Raw genomic sequence first — 16,122 nt, forward strand, 5'->3', positions numbered from 1 at the left:
AATGACTGTTCTCTATTAAATAGAGGCTCTAAAAATGAGTAGTAGCTCTATTCTGACGTTCATATTCATACAGTAGATGATATAGAGTCGAAAAAGACGTTCGAGCTCGAGAAAACGTACTTATTTGTGCCTTATTTCTAAACTAGAAAGTTTAATTACTGTTCTCTATTAAATAGAGGCTCTAAAAATGAGTAGTAGCTCTATTCTGACATTCAGATTGATACAGTAGATGATATAGAGTCGAAAATGACGTTCAAGCTCGAGAAAACGTACTTATTTGTGCCTTATTTCTAAACTAGAAAGTTTAATGACTGTTCTCTATTAAATAGAGGCTCTAAAAATGAGTAGTAGCTCTATTCTGACGTTCATATTCATACAGTAGATGATGTAGAGTCGAAAATGACGTTCGAGTTCGAGAAAACGTACTTATTTGTGCCTTATTTCTAAACTAAAAAGTTTAATGATTGTTCTTTATCAAATAAAGGCTCTAAAAATGAGTATTAGCTCTATTCTGACATTCAGATTGATACAGTAGATGATATAGAGTCGAAAATGACGTTCAAGCTCGAGAAAACGTACTTATTTGTGCCTTATTTCTAAACTAGAAAGTTTAATTACTGTTCTCTATTAAATAGAGGCTCTAAAAATGAGTAGTAGCTCTATTCTGACGTTCATATTCATACAGTAGATGATGTAGAGTCGAAAATGACGTTCGAGCTCGAGAAAACGTACTTATTTGTGCCTTATTTCTAAACTAGAAAGTTTAATGACTGTTCTCTATTAAATAGAGGCTCTAAAAATGAGTAGTAGCTCTATTCTGACGTTCATATTCATACAGTAGATGATATAGAGTCGAAAAAGACGTTCGAGCTCGAGAAAACGTACTTATTTGTGCCTTATTTCTAAACTAGAAAGTTTAATTACTGTTCTCTATTAAATAGAGGCTCTAAAAATGAGTAGTAGCTCTATTCTGACATTCAGATTGATACAGTAGATGATATAGAGTCGAAAATGACGTTCAAGCTCGAGAAAACGTACTTATTTGTGCCTTATTTCTAAACTAGAAAGTTTAATGACTGTTCTCTATTAAATAGAGGCTCTAAAAATGAGTAGTAGCTCTATTCTGACGTTCATATTCATACAGTAGATGATGTAGAGTCGAAAATGACGTTCGAGTTCGAGAAAACGTACTTATTTGTGCCTTATTTCTAAACTAAAAAGTTTAATGATTGTTCTTTATCAAATAAAGGCTCTAAAAATGAGTATTAGCTCTATTCTGACATTCAGATTGATACAGTAGATGATATAGAGTCGAAAATGACGTTCAAGCTCGAGAAAACGTACTTATTTGTGCCTTATTTCTAAACTAGAAAGTTTAATGACTGTTCTCTATTAAATAGAGGCTCTAAAAATGAGTAGTAGCTCTATTCTGACGTTCATATTCATACAGTAGATGATATAGAGTCGAAAAAGACGTTCGAGCTCGAGAAAACGTACTTATTTGTGCCTTATTTCTAAACTAGAAAGTTTAATGACTGTTCTCTATTAAATAGAGGCTCTAAAAATGAGTAGTAGCTCTATTCTGACATTCAGATTGATACAGTAGATGATATAGAGTCGAAAATGACGTTCAAGCTCGAGAAAACGTACTTATTTGTGCCTTATTTCTAAACTAGAAAGTTTAATGACTGTTCTCTATTAAATAGAGGCTCTAAAAATAAGTAGTAGCTCTATTCTGACATTCAGATTGATACAGTAGATGATATAGAGTCGAAAATGACGTTCAAGCTCGAGAAAACGTACTTATTTGTGCCTTATTTCTAAACTAGAAAGTTTAATGACTGTTCTCTATTAAATAGAGGCTCTAAAAATGAGTAGTAGCTCTATTCTGACGTTCATATTCATACAGTAGATGATGTAGAGTCGAAAATGACGTTCGAGTTCGAGAAAACGTACTTATTTGTGCCTTATTTCTAAACTAAAAAGTTTAATGATTGTTCTTTATCAAATAAAGGCTCCAAAAATGAGTATTAGCTCTATTCTGACATTCAGATTGATACAGTAGATGATATAGAGTCGAAAAAGACGTTCGAGCTCGAGAAAACGTACTTATTTGTGCCTTATTTCTAAACTAGAAAGTTTAATGACTGTTCTCTATTAAATAGAGGCTCTAAAAATGAGTAGTAGCTCTATTCTGACATTCAGATTGATACAGTAGATGATATAGAGTCGAAAATGACGTTCAAGCTCGAGAAAACGTACTTATTTGTGCCTTATTTCTAAACTAGAAAGTTTAATGACTGTTCTCTATTAAATAGAGGCTCTAAAAATGAGTAGTAGCTCTATTCTGACGTTCATATTCATACAGTAGATGATGTAGAGTCGAAAATGACGTTCGAGTTCGAGAAAACGTACTTATTTGTGCCTTATTTCTAAACTAGAAAGTTTAATGACTGTTCTCTATTAAATAGAGGCTCTAAAAATGAGTAGTAGCTCTATTCTGACGTTCATATTCATACAGTAGATGATGTAGAGTCGAAAATGACGTTCGAGTTCGAGAAAACGTACTTATTTGTGCCTTATTTCTAAACTAAAAAGTTTAATGATTGTTCTTTATCAAATAAAGGCTCTAAAAATGAGTATTAGCTCTATTCTGACATTCAGATTGATACAGTAGATGATATAGAGTCGAAAATGACGTTCAAGCTCGAGAAAACGTACTTATTTGTGCCTTATTTCTAAACTAGAAAGTTTAATGACTGTTCTCTATTAAATAGAGGCTCTAAAAATGAGTAGTAGCTCTATTCTGACGTTCATATTCATACAGTAGATGATGTAGAGTCGAAAATGACGTTCGAGTTCGAGAAAACGTACTTATTTATGCCTTATTTCTAAACTAAAAAGTTTAATGATTGTTCTTTATCAAATAAAGGCTCTAAAAATGAGTATTAGCTCTATTCTGACATTCAGATTGATACAGTAGATGATATAGAGTCGAAAATGACGTTCAAGCTCGAGAAAACGTACTTATTTGTGCCTTATTTCTAAACTAGAAAGTTTAATGACTGTTCTCTATTAAATAGAGGCTCTAAAAATGAGTAGTAGCTCTATTCTGACGTTCATATTCATACAGTAGATGATGTAGAGTCGAAAATGACGTTCGAGCTCGAGAAAACGTACTTATTTGTGCCTTATTTCTAAACTAGAAAGTTTAATGACTGTTCTCTATTAAATAGAGGCTCTAAAAATGAGTAGTAGCTCTATTGTGACGTTCAGATTCATACATTAGATGATATAGAGTCGAAAAAGACGTTGGAGCTCGAGAAAACGTACTTATTTGTGTCTTATTCCTAAACTAGAAAGTTTAATGACTGTTCTCTATTAAATAGAGGCTCTAAAAATGAGTAGTAGCTCTATTCTGACATTCAGATTGATACAGTAGATGATATAGAGTCGAAAATGACGTTTGGGTTCGAGAAAACGTACTTACTAGTGTCTTAAAGAAGATAAGAAAGTTTAATAGAGTATTCTGTATGAAATAGAGGCTCTAAAAATAAGTAGTAGCTCTATTCTGACACGCAGATTCATAAAGTAGTTAAAATAAATCAATTGAACTTACCTCTGGACAATTCCAAGCCACCAAAGACTTATTTTGATACATACGAAGAAAATAAACAGCCGCGCACGTTTCCGCGTTGAAAGTACCGATAACAAATGTATAATTCGTCGAAAGATGTCGCACGAGTCGATCTTTATCACAGATATCTGTGAAAAAACGAAAATTTTTTACTTCACACTGTATATTACATAACAATTTTATACATAGATTCATATTGATACGTTTTATCATAAAAAAGGTGGAAATTCGTTCAGTTATACGATTAATAAGCAAGTGCCGGACTCGCCCGAAACGTAAATAAACGAAAGTTTAATTTCCGAGAATTTTAATTCGAATAAATATCAAATTTGACATTCTATCTTATCAAAAATGATGTTATTTTGCATATATTGAGTGACAGTTTAAAATCTTGAGCAAATTGTTTATTATTTACCTTCTTTATTCATGATTGCTACTGAAACGTTCAGTTCCTTCAGTTTCTGTTGGATCGTATCTAAATTTAGAGGATAATAACAAAGTTCCGTAAAAACGAGTGTCGGTGATTGACTGATAGTTAAACGAATGCAGGCCAGCAACCCCAGGAGTAGTGGCAGGCCTGCCATGCTGATCTGTTCAACGAGGCATGGTCCAAAACTTTCAAATTTCAATCAACTACGCATTTTCTTTCGAGAAAGTGCCATATCTGCAAGAAATAATCACATTTTATTATAAATAGAACTTCATTAAGGTTTATTTTTATGAAAAAAAAACCTCGAATCATCATTTGATTTGTTTACAGTGCTCCAATTCAACAGTTTTCTGGTATTTTCATCTTGAATTTCGATTACAGTCAATGATAGCACGTTTTTTGATGGATTTATTAATAAAAAAATATATTATACGTTTAATTATACCTTTTAAATTTCCAAACGTATTTTCAAATATCAACACAAAAACAAAATACACAAAAAACAAACGCGCAACGTCGACGCAATCTTGTCCTCGAAGGGATATCCCGTAAACTGACTATTCCTTGAATCCTGCGTGTGTGTAAAGGGAATCCTGGGAACGTTATGACACGACGTCCGCCTGGACCAGCCGAACCGATCGATTCCACCCAGTGGCGTATGCAAAAATGGTCATAAATTCATTTAAAATACCACGTGGTGTTTCTAATAGATTCAAAATATTTTTATCCCTAAATACTTTCATTAAATCGTATGAATCATTATCATTTTATGTATATTTATTTATATTTACAAATTTAACTATTAAAAAGTTAGTAATAAAAATATTTAATTCGATACAAAATAAACTTAAGACGGTTCTGTCTGTGGCAACTAAAAACTACTATATCTCGGGAACGGCTTACTTTATAGCTTTAGGAAAAAAAAATTTATGACAAAAGTAGTCACGAGAAATACGTTAAAATTATTTTCAGAATTTTAGGTCCACCGCTAGATGGCGTATTCGAAAATAAGAAATTAAAAAATCAATTTTTTTCAAAATTTACCAAATCAAGTGGCACATTATTTGCGATAATCGTATTCTTCAACAAATTCTGCGCACTTTTCATTCTACAAGTTTTAGTCTATCTCTTCAAATAAGAGATGGGGGAGAGTGGGAATTTTGTTATGAAAAAATGTATCTAAGTCCGGTTCTGCTTATTCGATTTTTATAAACTTGATGTTGTTTGAAAGAGCTCTTGTTCAACAATACAAAATATATAAAATCTAAGCAATTTAATAAGCAACGTGTATGCTAGAGGGCGTTGTTTCATATATTTTAGATATCGGTATTTATCTTCGCAAACTCAAATAGAAACACAAAAGTTTAAGTAGGTGTTTCGAAATTGAATTAAATTAACATTAAAATGGCGAAAACCGCATTTAGATATCTTATTCCTGTCCCGAGATATCTTAGAAATTTTTTCCCACTCTCCCCCACCTCTTGTTTGAAGAGATATACTGAAATTTATTTAATAAAAAATGCGCAGAATTTATTGAAGAATTCTGTTTCTGGGTGCCACTTATAATTTTTTTTCTCTAGAATCTGTAAAATAATCCGTTTCCGATATATACCCGACGATAGTTATTAATTGCGCACCGGGTATATACTAATATGTACAAATCATCTGTTACGAAAAATAATACTTTAAATCTACTTAGGTGTTAATATATATCAATTTAATCAATTAAAGATGTGAAAATATATTATTTTTTTTATTTTTATCTAGTAGTACCATCTCGTAATAGATTTCCGAAGCTTAATTGAATATTCTAGAAAGTCTTAATACAACAGACGTTATACAGTTATTATACATAGATGTCGCTGTTTAATGACAGAATTTTATTATTGTAAAACTTGCTTATCATAGTGGAAAAATAATGGTGCATTATGTTTTAGTATACCCACAAATAAAGGAAATTATCTCAAGTAAGATATTTTATTAATAAATCAAATTAAATTAAATAAAATTTTCGTTTGAACTGAGCTTTAAACTGGTTTTCCGAAAACTGGTATTCAATAATTTGTGTTGTGTAAACGGGATTTCGTTCGTCGAGTTACTTTAGGCAGCCGTTCGTGTCGTTAAGTTCACAGTGTGTAGCAAAATTATTAATATTATAGTTTTTCGGTCAGTTTATTAGTTTAAAATAATTAATAAGGATAATTAAAAGTGCATTCTGATGCGATGGGACTTATTTTCGATAGGTAACGAAAGAAAAATCCGTCTCAGGTATTTTATTTTTTCTAATGTCTACCCGATTTGCTGTTGGCTGGTTATTTCGTTTTGATATCGTAAAGTTGGTAAAATGGATACTTATCCTTTGTATAACAAAAAATTTTTATAAATATTCGGTTAATGAGAAAATTCGATTCGATTAAAACATTTTTGAAATAGTGATTTTTGTACGATAACAAAATGTAAGTATCTCGTAGTATTTTTTCAATTTCGAGTGATATTCAGACGAAAATATATCAAAATTAACATTAAATTTATAATTTTCATTAGTAATATCAGTAATTATTCACATTTTAACGTAATGAGTGTATATATAAAGAATCTACGAGGTGTTTTACTTAGTCATGGTTTGTTTACTGTTTTACGTTATTACTGATATCAAAATGATAATTTCAATCTTTATTTGAACATTCAGGGGATAAATAACCTTTAAAGTAGCCTTTAATTCTGTTTTTAACTCATATTTTTATATCAGAATTCATATATTTCTAGTTTTATGTAGTTGCCTCGTTAGATTTTTATTTGAGACTTACTGTAAGGCTTTAAATAAGTTTGGAATGGTTATTTAACGAAATTTAGGTAGTATTTTAGGTTATTACCATGCTGGAGCCATACAGTTCGATTCCAAGTCTCCATATTGATTCTATAAATGAATTTTGATATTCCGATTAAAATGAGTTCTTTCAATTATCAAATATTATTTGTTGTAATTTTTATACAAAATTTGGAAATAAACTGCACTTTCTTTAGTGTAATTGCTTTCTACTCCTACTTGGATCGGCTCCAAACTGATTATTAAACAAATTTAGGTTTTTTTTTTGGTTATAAAACTCAAATTTTTGTCTAAAATGTCATCGTTTACTTCTAATATGTAAAAATAGTGGAACGAAACTTTTTCTTGGTGTAATTTCGAAGGTTTTGCTCGTTTTAAAGTGAAACCTGGAGGCTTAGATGAGCAAATGAGGCCATTCAACTCTCAAACATCATTTTTGTAATCTAAAATCAGTTTTTTTAACAAAAATCGAAAACTCTTCTTAGTTACAACACTTTTATCAGTGTAATTACTTTCTATTCGTACTTGATTCGTCTCTTAACTGATTTTTAAACAAATTTTGATCCTTTTATAATCATAAAACTCAATTTTTGTCGAAAATGTCATCGTTTACCTCTAATATATAAAAATAGTGGAATTAAACTTTTTCTTGGTGTAATTTCGAAGGTTTTGCTCGCTTTAAAGTGAAAGCTGAAGGTTTAGATGAGAAAATGGGGCCATTTAACTCTCAAACATCATTTTTATAGTTAGAATAAATTTTTCAACAAAAAGCGAAAACTCTTCTTAGTTACAACACTTTTCTCAGTTTATTTCCTTTCTATTCGTACTTGATTCATCTCCTTACTGATTTTTGAACAAATTTTGATCTTTTTTTTTGAATATCAAACTCAATTTTTGTCTAAAATGTTATCGTTTACCTCTAATATATAAAAATTTTGGAATAACACTTTTTCTTAGTGTAATATCGAAGATTTCCTTTGTTTTAACGTCAAATATGATGCTTTAGATATGAAAATTAGGTCACTCAACTCTCAAACATCATTTTGTACAATTTAGAATCAATTTTTGAACAAAATTCTTAGTTACAACACTTTTCTCAATGTAATCATTTTCTATTTGTACTTTGTTCGTTTTTAAGCAAATTTCCAAACATATATCGATGTTCTATCGATTATCGAAACCAATTTTTGATAAAAAGTGTTTTTATTGGGGGGTCAATCAACTCTCAAAGTCACAGTTTTCGATTTTCGAACATAACCTCACTTTCCACACCTCGCTACTCGGGAGCTGGATTCCTTTTCGTCCTTGTTCCGTTTCGGTACGTCAAGCAACGTCACTTAAATTGTCAAGTGCGGTTCCTATACAATGAATGACGTTTTCCAGCAACGCATAAAAACCAAAGAGCAAGTTGAAGAGAAAAGGTAATGTGCGTCATTAAAAAGTCGGGGAGCTTAGAACGCTTCGTCTATGGCAGATCCAGCTAACACACTCGCTGCCGCCAGCACTAGCCGCCGCAAGCGTGTGCTGCCGACGCAGCCACGTTCCGAGGCAAAGCGTCTCAGGACCTCATCGCAAGACGACAAAATTTCTTCCGAGAAAACAGCACATACTTCTACCAGGATTGGTAATAAGGTTAGTGCAATATTTTTATTTTTTTTTTTCGAAATTTTTATTCTTTCCAACGAATTTCCGTGTAAAATGTCGGTTGTTTTCGAAATAGAGTGTGTTAAAGTTGAACATTGAGATTTTGACACGAGTTTTTTAAAACTATTTGGGATCGTACGAGGCAAATTAGAACTTTGGGGGTCAAAACATTTTCATTTTTTTTTTTATTATTATTATTTATTATTATAAATGGTATTTTAATATTTTTTAACTAATTTTTTAGCTCTACATATTTAAATTATTGTCTAAATCAATAAAATTGGTTACGGGGGGGGGGGTGATCTCATTTCGAAATTTTCTAATTTTTCTTTATTTATTAGGGAATATTCGAAATTTCGGTGTAAAATGTCGGTTGTTTTCGAAATAGTGTGTTAAAGTTGATTGAAAGTTGAGATTTTTACACGATTTTTTTTTTAAAACTATTTGGGATCATATAAGACAAGTAGGACTTTGGGGGGGCACCAAATTTTAATTTGTTTTATTATTTATTGTTATAAATGGTATTTTAATATTTTCAACTAATTTTTGTAGCTCTACTTTTTTAAATTATTGTTTAAATCAATAAATTTGTTTACGGGGGGGGGCGGTTAATAAAAAATAATTTTTCTAATATGGTGGTATTTTTTTGGTTTGTTTTAATTTCTCGGAGGTTGTTTATTTTTATTAAATTATTTTTTCGTGTTTTTGGAATCTCATTTCGAAATTTTCTAATTTTTCTTTATTTATTAGGGAATATTCGAAATTTCGGTGTAAAATGTCGGTTGTTTTCGAAATAGAGTGTGTTAAAGTTGAAAGTTGAGATTTTTAAACGATTTTTTTTAAACTATTTGGGATCATATAAGACAAGTAGGGCTTTGGGGGGGGACACCAAATTTTAATTTGTTTTATTATTTATTGTTATAAATGGTATTTTAATATTTATAACTTATTTTTGTAGCTCTAATTTTTTAAATTATTGTTTAAATCAATAAAATTGTTTACGGGGTGGGGTAAATAAAAAATAATTTTTCCAATTGTCTATTTTTATTCAATTATTATTTTTTTGTGTTTTTAAAATTTTATTTTGGAAATTTCCTAATTTTTTTTTATTTATTACGGAATATTCGAAATTTTTTGAGTTTTTCCCACTTATTAAATCTCAAAATTTTGTTTTTGGATATTTTAGATTATTAAATTTTTAAATTTTTCAAAGTTTGGTAAATTTTTTTTAGTTTATTTCGAAATTTACCGAATGTTTTTTTTTTGAAAATTTTTAGAATTTTACAGTTTTTCTATGTAAAATTACAAATTGTTCTTAATTTTCCGAAAAATTTTTCATATATTTCAAAAGTTTGAATTTCCCAATTTTCGAAATAATAATTTTTTAATTTTAATTTTTTTCTTTTAACTTTTCAAATATTTGATTTTTGACTTATTTTTCATATTTTGATTAATTCCAAATTATTTTTAACGCAATTTTCCACTTTCCTTTACAATTTTCTCAAATTTCCCGATATTATAAAATTTTAAATTTTGCGAATTTTAGAAATTTTTGTAGACATTTTTTACATACTTTTCTTGGTTTTTTGAATTTTATATATTTGCGATTTTTTTTGAATTCCTCAAACTTGAATATTTTTTTCAATTTTTTAAATATTTGAATTTTTAAAATTTCCGAATTTTTTAATTTAAATAATTTTTTGAATATTTAAAAATTTTATTGAATTTTCCAAATATTCAAATTTTTTGAATATTCTTTGAACCCTCTAAATGCTTAACTTTCCGAATTTTCCAATTGTATTCTCAAGTTTTCATAATCTTAGTGAGATTTTGATTATTTGAAATTTTTTAAATTTTTTGATTAATTTTTTCACATTTGATTCATCTTTCAAATTTGTTAACAATTTTTTTATTATTTTAAGCGCTTTTTCTAATTTTACAAGTTTCATTAAAACTTTTTAAATTTTAATGATTTTTCAAAATATTTTATATTTTTGAAATTTCCAAATATTAAAATTGTGTAAATTTTTCATTTTTTTTTTCTTCGTTATTTCATTTTACTTCAACATTTTTGACGTTTCCCATATTTTTAAACGACAATTTTGCCAAATTCCCCCCCTTTCCCAATATTTCCAAAATTTTCCGACATTTTGCGATATTCCGCATTTTTTATTTGTATTTTCGTAAATTCCAGGGTAAATCCTCCAAACTTGGTACGTCCCCAATTAAAAAACCCGACAAACCCGATAACCTTTCGCGATCAAAATCGCAAGGCGAACTCCCCACCACGTCTACCAGACAAAATTCCAAAATCGGCAAACACAACAAAACCGATACGGAACAAAACAACACGGATTCGGAGCAAAAATCTAAAAGAATCCAAAAAAATTGCCTAGATTTCAATAACAAACAAGATCCGAATACGGTTTCGACGAGAAAAACCAGAAAAAGTTCTTCTTCAACTTCGATATCGAAAGTAAAAGAAGAAAAGATCAAAAAGAGCGATAAGATCAAAGGATCTTCCCTATCGTCCTTGAACAGTACGTCTATCTCGGATACTTCCGCGTCTACTTCGAATTTAACTTTTCCTCAAGTGAGTATCATCGGTGTAGATGGCGCTCTCGTCGATGTCCTCGACATTGATTCTTATTCGTTTCAGGTGCACAAATATCCTTTGAGGAGCCACAGCAAGATACCGTTGAAGAGTTCGATATCTACAATAAATCATAGCAGCAGTTCGATCAATTTACCAAAGAAAATTTTACCGGAACGAGGAAAAAGAGATTCCTTAGCGCTGGGGACGAGCAGCAGCAGTCAGCCCGCCACAAGGGACGTTACGGAACCTTCCCGCCTCACACGCAGCGGCGCAGTGTTGAGGCGCAGCACTCGCAGTAGCAAAGGTGAGTTTTTTTTTATGACTCGTATAAACGTGATTTTTTTCAGCCGCATATTCGCCGCATACGGGATTTTTTTCGGCCGCATAAACCGCAGTTCTTATTTCAACCGCAAATTCGATAAATTTGTGTTTTTTATTATTTTTTTTTTCGGCCGCATAATCGCAGTTTGTTTTTATTTTAGCCGCAAATTCGATAGATTTGTGTTTTTAATTTTTTTTCGGCCGCATATTCAAAATTTCTTTCTTTTTTCTGTCTGCATTTTTGCTGGCTCTGTATTTTTTCTTCGTTCGGCTGCATTTTCATGTTTTTTTTTCGGCCGCAGAATCGCCAAGCCCGTGTTTTTTCAGCTGCATGTTCGAAAGATCTTTTCTCTCTCTCTCTCTCTCTCTTCGCATTTTTTCTAGATTTGGGTTTTTTCTTATTTTTTTTCCGGCCGCGTTTTCATTAGATTTGTGTTTTTTTTTCGGCCGCGTTTTCATTAGATTTGTGTTTTTTTTTCGGCCGCATATTTAAAAGATTTTTCTTTTTTCTGTCCGTATTTTTGCTGGTTCTGTATTTTTTCTTTTTTCGGCTGCATTTTCACGTTTTTTTTTTCGGCCGCAGAATCGCCAAGATCGTGTTTTTTCAGCTGCATATTCGAAAGATCTTTTTTCTCTTTCTCTTCGCATTTTTTCTAGATTTGTGTTTTTTCTTATTTTTTTTTCGGCCGCGTTTTCGTTAGATTTGTGTTAATTTTTTTCGGCCGCATTAATGCCAAGATTTTAGTTTTTCCAGCCGCAAATATGGGAATTTGTTTATTTGGCGAAATTATTGCTAGATTTGTATTTTTTCAAGCCGCATTTTCGTCGAATTTTTGTTTTTTATATTTTTTCGGCCGCATTTTCGTTTGTTTCTGTTGTATTTTTATTTTTTCGGCCGAGTATTAGCGAAATTTTGTTTTGCGGCTGATTATACGCAAAATCTTATGGGTGTTTATCCGCGTTTTCGCGGATTCTTTTGTCTTTTCGGCCGCATTTTCGCCCGAATTGTTTTAATATTCGGTTTTACGCAGGGCACAGCTCAACGACGGGTTCGTGCGCAAGTTCTAGCGGAGCTAGTGGCAGCGGCGGCAGCTCCAGAAGGGCGGTGAGGCAGCAAAAGGTTGGGTCGGCGGCCCCGGCACTTCTTTCGGCTCCTGCCGCGCACGCTGCCGCAGCCATGGCCGCGGATCAACCGGAAATGCCCAATAACGGACTTTCCGGTGAGTACCACAATTGTAGTCAAAAATTATACAATTTTTTTCGAAAATTTAGTAATTTTTGGCTTTTTTTCGATTTATTCATTTATTTCCTAAGAAACAGAATATTTAAAACAATTTCGTAATTTTAGAATTTTTTTCCACTTTTTCATATTAATTTTCAAATATTTAAATTTTTAATATTTTCTATATTTTTTGAATTCTACTAAAATATTCTCAAAACTTCCGCAATACTTTAATTTTTTCCATTTTTTCATATTTTCCTTGGAATTCCCAAAATTTCGTAATTTTTATATTTTTTTTTTTTTTTGACTCAAAATATTTTCAAAAAAATTTAGTAATTTTTGACTTTTTTCGATTTATTCATTTATTTCCGAATAAACAGAATATTTAAAACAATTTCGTAATTTTTGAATTTTTCTCCACTTTTTCATATTAATGTTCAAAAATTTAAATTATTAATATTTTCTATATTTTTTGAATTCTACTAAAATATTTTCAAAACTTCCGCAATACTTCAAATTCATATTTTCCTTGGAATTCCCAAAATTTCGTAATTTTTAAATTTTTTTTTTTCGAATTTTTTTTTGACAATATATTTTTAAAAAATTTTTTAATTCGTAATTTTCAAAATTTTCTTATTTTGTTTCTAATAATATTTTCCTTAATTAGCATCCGTTTTTTTCCGACGTCCCCCCGTATCATTTCGAACTCTAAAATTCCATCTTTTTTTCCAAAAAAAAAAAAAAAAAATATATCAACCAATAACAACCCACCCAAATCCCCTAACCTGCGACCCGCCCTTAAAATCCCGGCAATCCAATAACCCCGGCAACGCCTGTCAAAATTTGACACATTTCAAAACTGTTTTCCCAAAATGGAAATCGTAAATTTGTTAAAAATTCTCTCGACATTAAATTCGCCATGTTGTGAACCATCGACAATTACAGCCACCGAAGAACCGCCCTCCCCCCAAGAAGCCACCCAAGCCCTACCGACAAGCGGCGGTCCGTCGGGCGCCGGCGGCGCCGATTCCGAAAGCGATGACAGCGAAGTGGGTAGATTGCAAGCCCTTTTGGAAGCGAGGGGTTTACCGCCGCATTTATTCGGAGCCCTAGGTCCCCGAATGCAACAAATGTTACACAGAAGCATGGGTACTAACAGTTGTAAGTACTCCAAAAAAACCAAAAAAAAATTACCCCGCCCCCCTTCCACTAATCTGTCGCCCTTTTTTTCGTTAGCCGTAGCTAGAGCTCAAGCCCTTTTACCAGGACTCCAAGCTACAGGAGACGAAGGTCAACAACTTCAGGCAGTCATCGAAATGTGTCAACTTCTGGTGATGGGAAACGAGGAAATCCTGACGGGATTTCCGGTTAAGCAAGTCGTACCGGCGCTCATTAATCTCTTGGGGATGGAACACAATTTCGATATCGTACGTATTTTTCGTACGGACCTCGTAAAACGTTTTTTATTTATTTTTCTTTTGTGTTTAGATGAATCACGCGTGTAGGGCTTTGACTTATATGATGGAGGCTCTGCCGAGGTCGTCGTCGGTGGTGGTGGATGCGGTGCCGGTTTTTTTGGAAAAATTGCAAGTTATACAGTGTATGGACGTCGCCGAGCAGTCGCTTACCGCCTTGGACATGTTGTCCAGGAGGCATTCGAAGGCTATTCTGCAGGCTGTGAGTACAAAGTTTCGTTATTTATTTTTTTTTTGCAGCGAAAAATATTTTTGGTGTCGTTTGGTCGTTATCTTGATGATTTTTGGGTCATTCGAATGTGTTTTTAGTCTTTTGTGACGGTTTTGTAACTTTGTCTTACAGATTGTCCCAAATTTTAGACAATTTCGATTTCGTAGTATGTTTGAAATACTTTGAAATTTTTTTAGGAAGTTTATCATGTTTTTGAATTTTTTGGGCGGATTTTGGGTTCTCTAAAATGTGTTTTGGCGGATTTTGGGTTCTCTAAAATGTGTTTTTAGCCTTTTGTGACGATTTCGTAACTTTATCTTACAGGTTGTCCCAAGTTTCAGCCAATTTCATTATAATATATTTAAAGTAACTAAAATTTTTTTTTTCGAAAAGTTTTTATTTTATTTGGAGGTTTTTGGGTTCTTTTAGCTGTGTTTTTAACTTTTTCTGAAGATTTCCTAATTTTATATTACAGGTTGTCCCAAGTTTCAGCCAATTTCTTATGATATATTTAAATGTTTTTTTTTCGAAAAGTTTTTATTTTATTTGGAGGTTTTTGGGTTCTTTAAGATATGTTTCTAGCTTTTTGTGATGGTTCCTCAACTTTAAATCGGTTCTAGTTATACAGGTTGTCTAAAAACGTAGATAATTTTAATTCTACAGTTTGAAAAAATCCATTGAAGGTGTTTTAAATTATTTTCAAATCAATTGGAACCCTAAAAAGTGATAATTTGGGGTTCCAAGTGTTTTTTCCATGGTTCAATAACCTTAACGTCAATTACTACAGATTGTCCCAAATTTTGAAAATCTTAGATTCTAAGTTTAGTTTTTTTTTCAAGTTTCCATAACTTTAACGTGGTTCTAGTTCCACAGATTGTCCCCACAAACAAATTTTTGGGTTCTTAGTGTTTTTTGATGATTTTTGAACTCTAACGTGGTTCTACTGCTACAAATTGTTCCAGAAACTTGAATACTTTGAGTTTTTAGTGCTTTAACTAGATGATTTTAGAACTTTGGTGCCTTTCTAGCAATACAGATTGTCCCCACAAACAAATTTTTGGGTTCTTAGTGTTTTTTGATGATTTTTGAACTCTAACGTGGTTCTACTGCTACAAATTGTCCTAGAAACTTGAGTTTTTGGAGTTTTAAGTGTTTTATAATACAAACGAGGTTCTAATATTACAGATTGTCCCAAAAAATTGAAGCTTTTGGTTACTTAGTGTTGTTTTTGATGATTTTATAATTTTAACGTGTTTCTAATATTACAGATTCTCCCCGAAACGTATCTAACCACTATTTAGGTCCTTTCAACCTTTTTTGAGGTTATATTTCATATCTAATCTGCATAATACGCCGTAAAATCGACGTTTCGCTTATTTAACATCCCTTTCCGCATTCTAAATTAATTTTTTTTTTGAATTACAGAGAGGTGTTTCCGCTTGTTTGACCTACCTCGATTTTTTTTCGATAAACGCTCAACGCAACGCCCTCTCGATAACAGCCAATTGTTGTTTAACCCTCACCCCCGACGAATTCCAATACGTTCAAGATTCCCTGCCGCTTTTGGCGTCCAGATTAACGCAACAAGACAAAAAGTGCGTGGAAAGCGTCTGCCTGGCGTTTTCCCGTTTGGTAGACAGTTTCCAATTGGAACCGTCGCGTCTACAAGAGATCGGTGAGTTTGTTTGTTTGTTTGTGCGACACCGACTTTCCGTCGAATTGACGCAATTCAATTTTTCTTTTTTTTTTTTTTTTTCGA

At 31.8% G+C, this 16,122-nt stretch overlaps 2 protein-coding genes across 7 annotated transcripts in view; one reads left to right on the forward strand and one right to left on the reverse strand.

Annotated features, from left to right (window-relative positions):
• The window catches only part of LOC130442650 (retinal guanylyl cyclase 2), a 47,168-nt gene extending 42,549 nt beyond the window's left edge, over positions 1-4,619 (reverse strand). For all 3 annotated transcript variants that reach the window (XM_056776954.1, XM_056776956.1, XM_056776955.1), the window contains exons 1-3: positions 4,513-4,619; positions 4,053-4,301; positions 3,620-3,765 (exon numbers count right to left, since the gene is read on the reverse strand). In XM_056776954.1, coding sequence (XP_056632932.1) covers positions 3,620-3,765; positions 4,053-4,221 — 315 coding nt within the window. In that variant the 5' untranslated portion in view covers positions 4,222-4,301; positions 4,513-4,619. The remainder of the gene's footprint in view (positions 1-3,619; positions 3,766-4,052; positions 4,302-4,512) is intronic.
• A 1,333-nt stretch (positions 4,620-5,952) lies between these two features.
• LOC130442884 (E3 ubiquitin-protein ligase TRIP12) overlaps positions 5,953-16,122 on the forward strand; it is a 31,003-nt gene continuing 20,833 nt past the window's right edge. The window contains exons 1-9 of one of the 4 annotated variants that reach the window (XM_056777273.1): positions 5,953-6,335; positions 8,278-8,526; positions 10,733-11,131; positions 11,198-11,438; positions 12,487-12,675; positions 13,623-13,838; positions 13,914-14,104; positions 14,166-14,354; positions 15,789-16,038. In XM_056777273.1, coding sequence (XP_056633251.1) covers positions 8,362-8,526; positions 10,733-11,131; positions 11,198-11,438; positions 12,487-12,675; positions 13,623-13,838; positions 13,914-14,104; positions 14,166-14,354; positions 15,789-16,038 — 1,840 coding nt within the window. In that variant the 5' untranslated portion in view covers positions 5,953-6,335; positions 8,278-8,361. Of the gene's footprint in view, positions 6,524-8,277; positions 8,527-10,732; positions 11,132-11,197; positions 11,439-12,486; positions 12,676-13,622; positions 13,839-13,913; positions 14,105-14,165; positions 14,355-15,788; positions 16,039-16,122 lie in introns of all 4 variants that reach the window. The other 3 variants (XM_056777274.1, XM_056777275.1, XM_056777276.1) reach the window with 3 other exon arrangements.

The sequence above is a fragment of the Diorhabda sublineata genome, chromosome 4 (assembly GCF_026230105.1).
Source record: "Diorhabda sublineata isolate icDioSubl1.1 chromosome 4, icDioSubl1.1, whole genome shotgun sequence".
NCBI lineage: Eukaryota > Metazoa > Arthropoda > Insecta > Coleoptera > Chrysomelidae > Diorhabda > Diorhabda sublineata.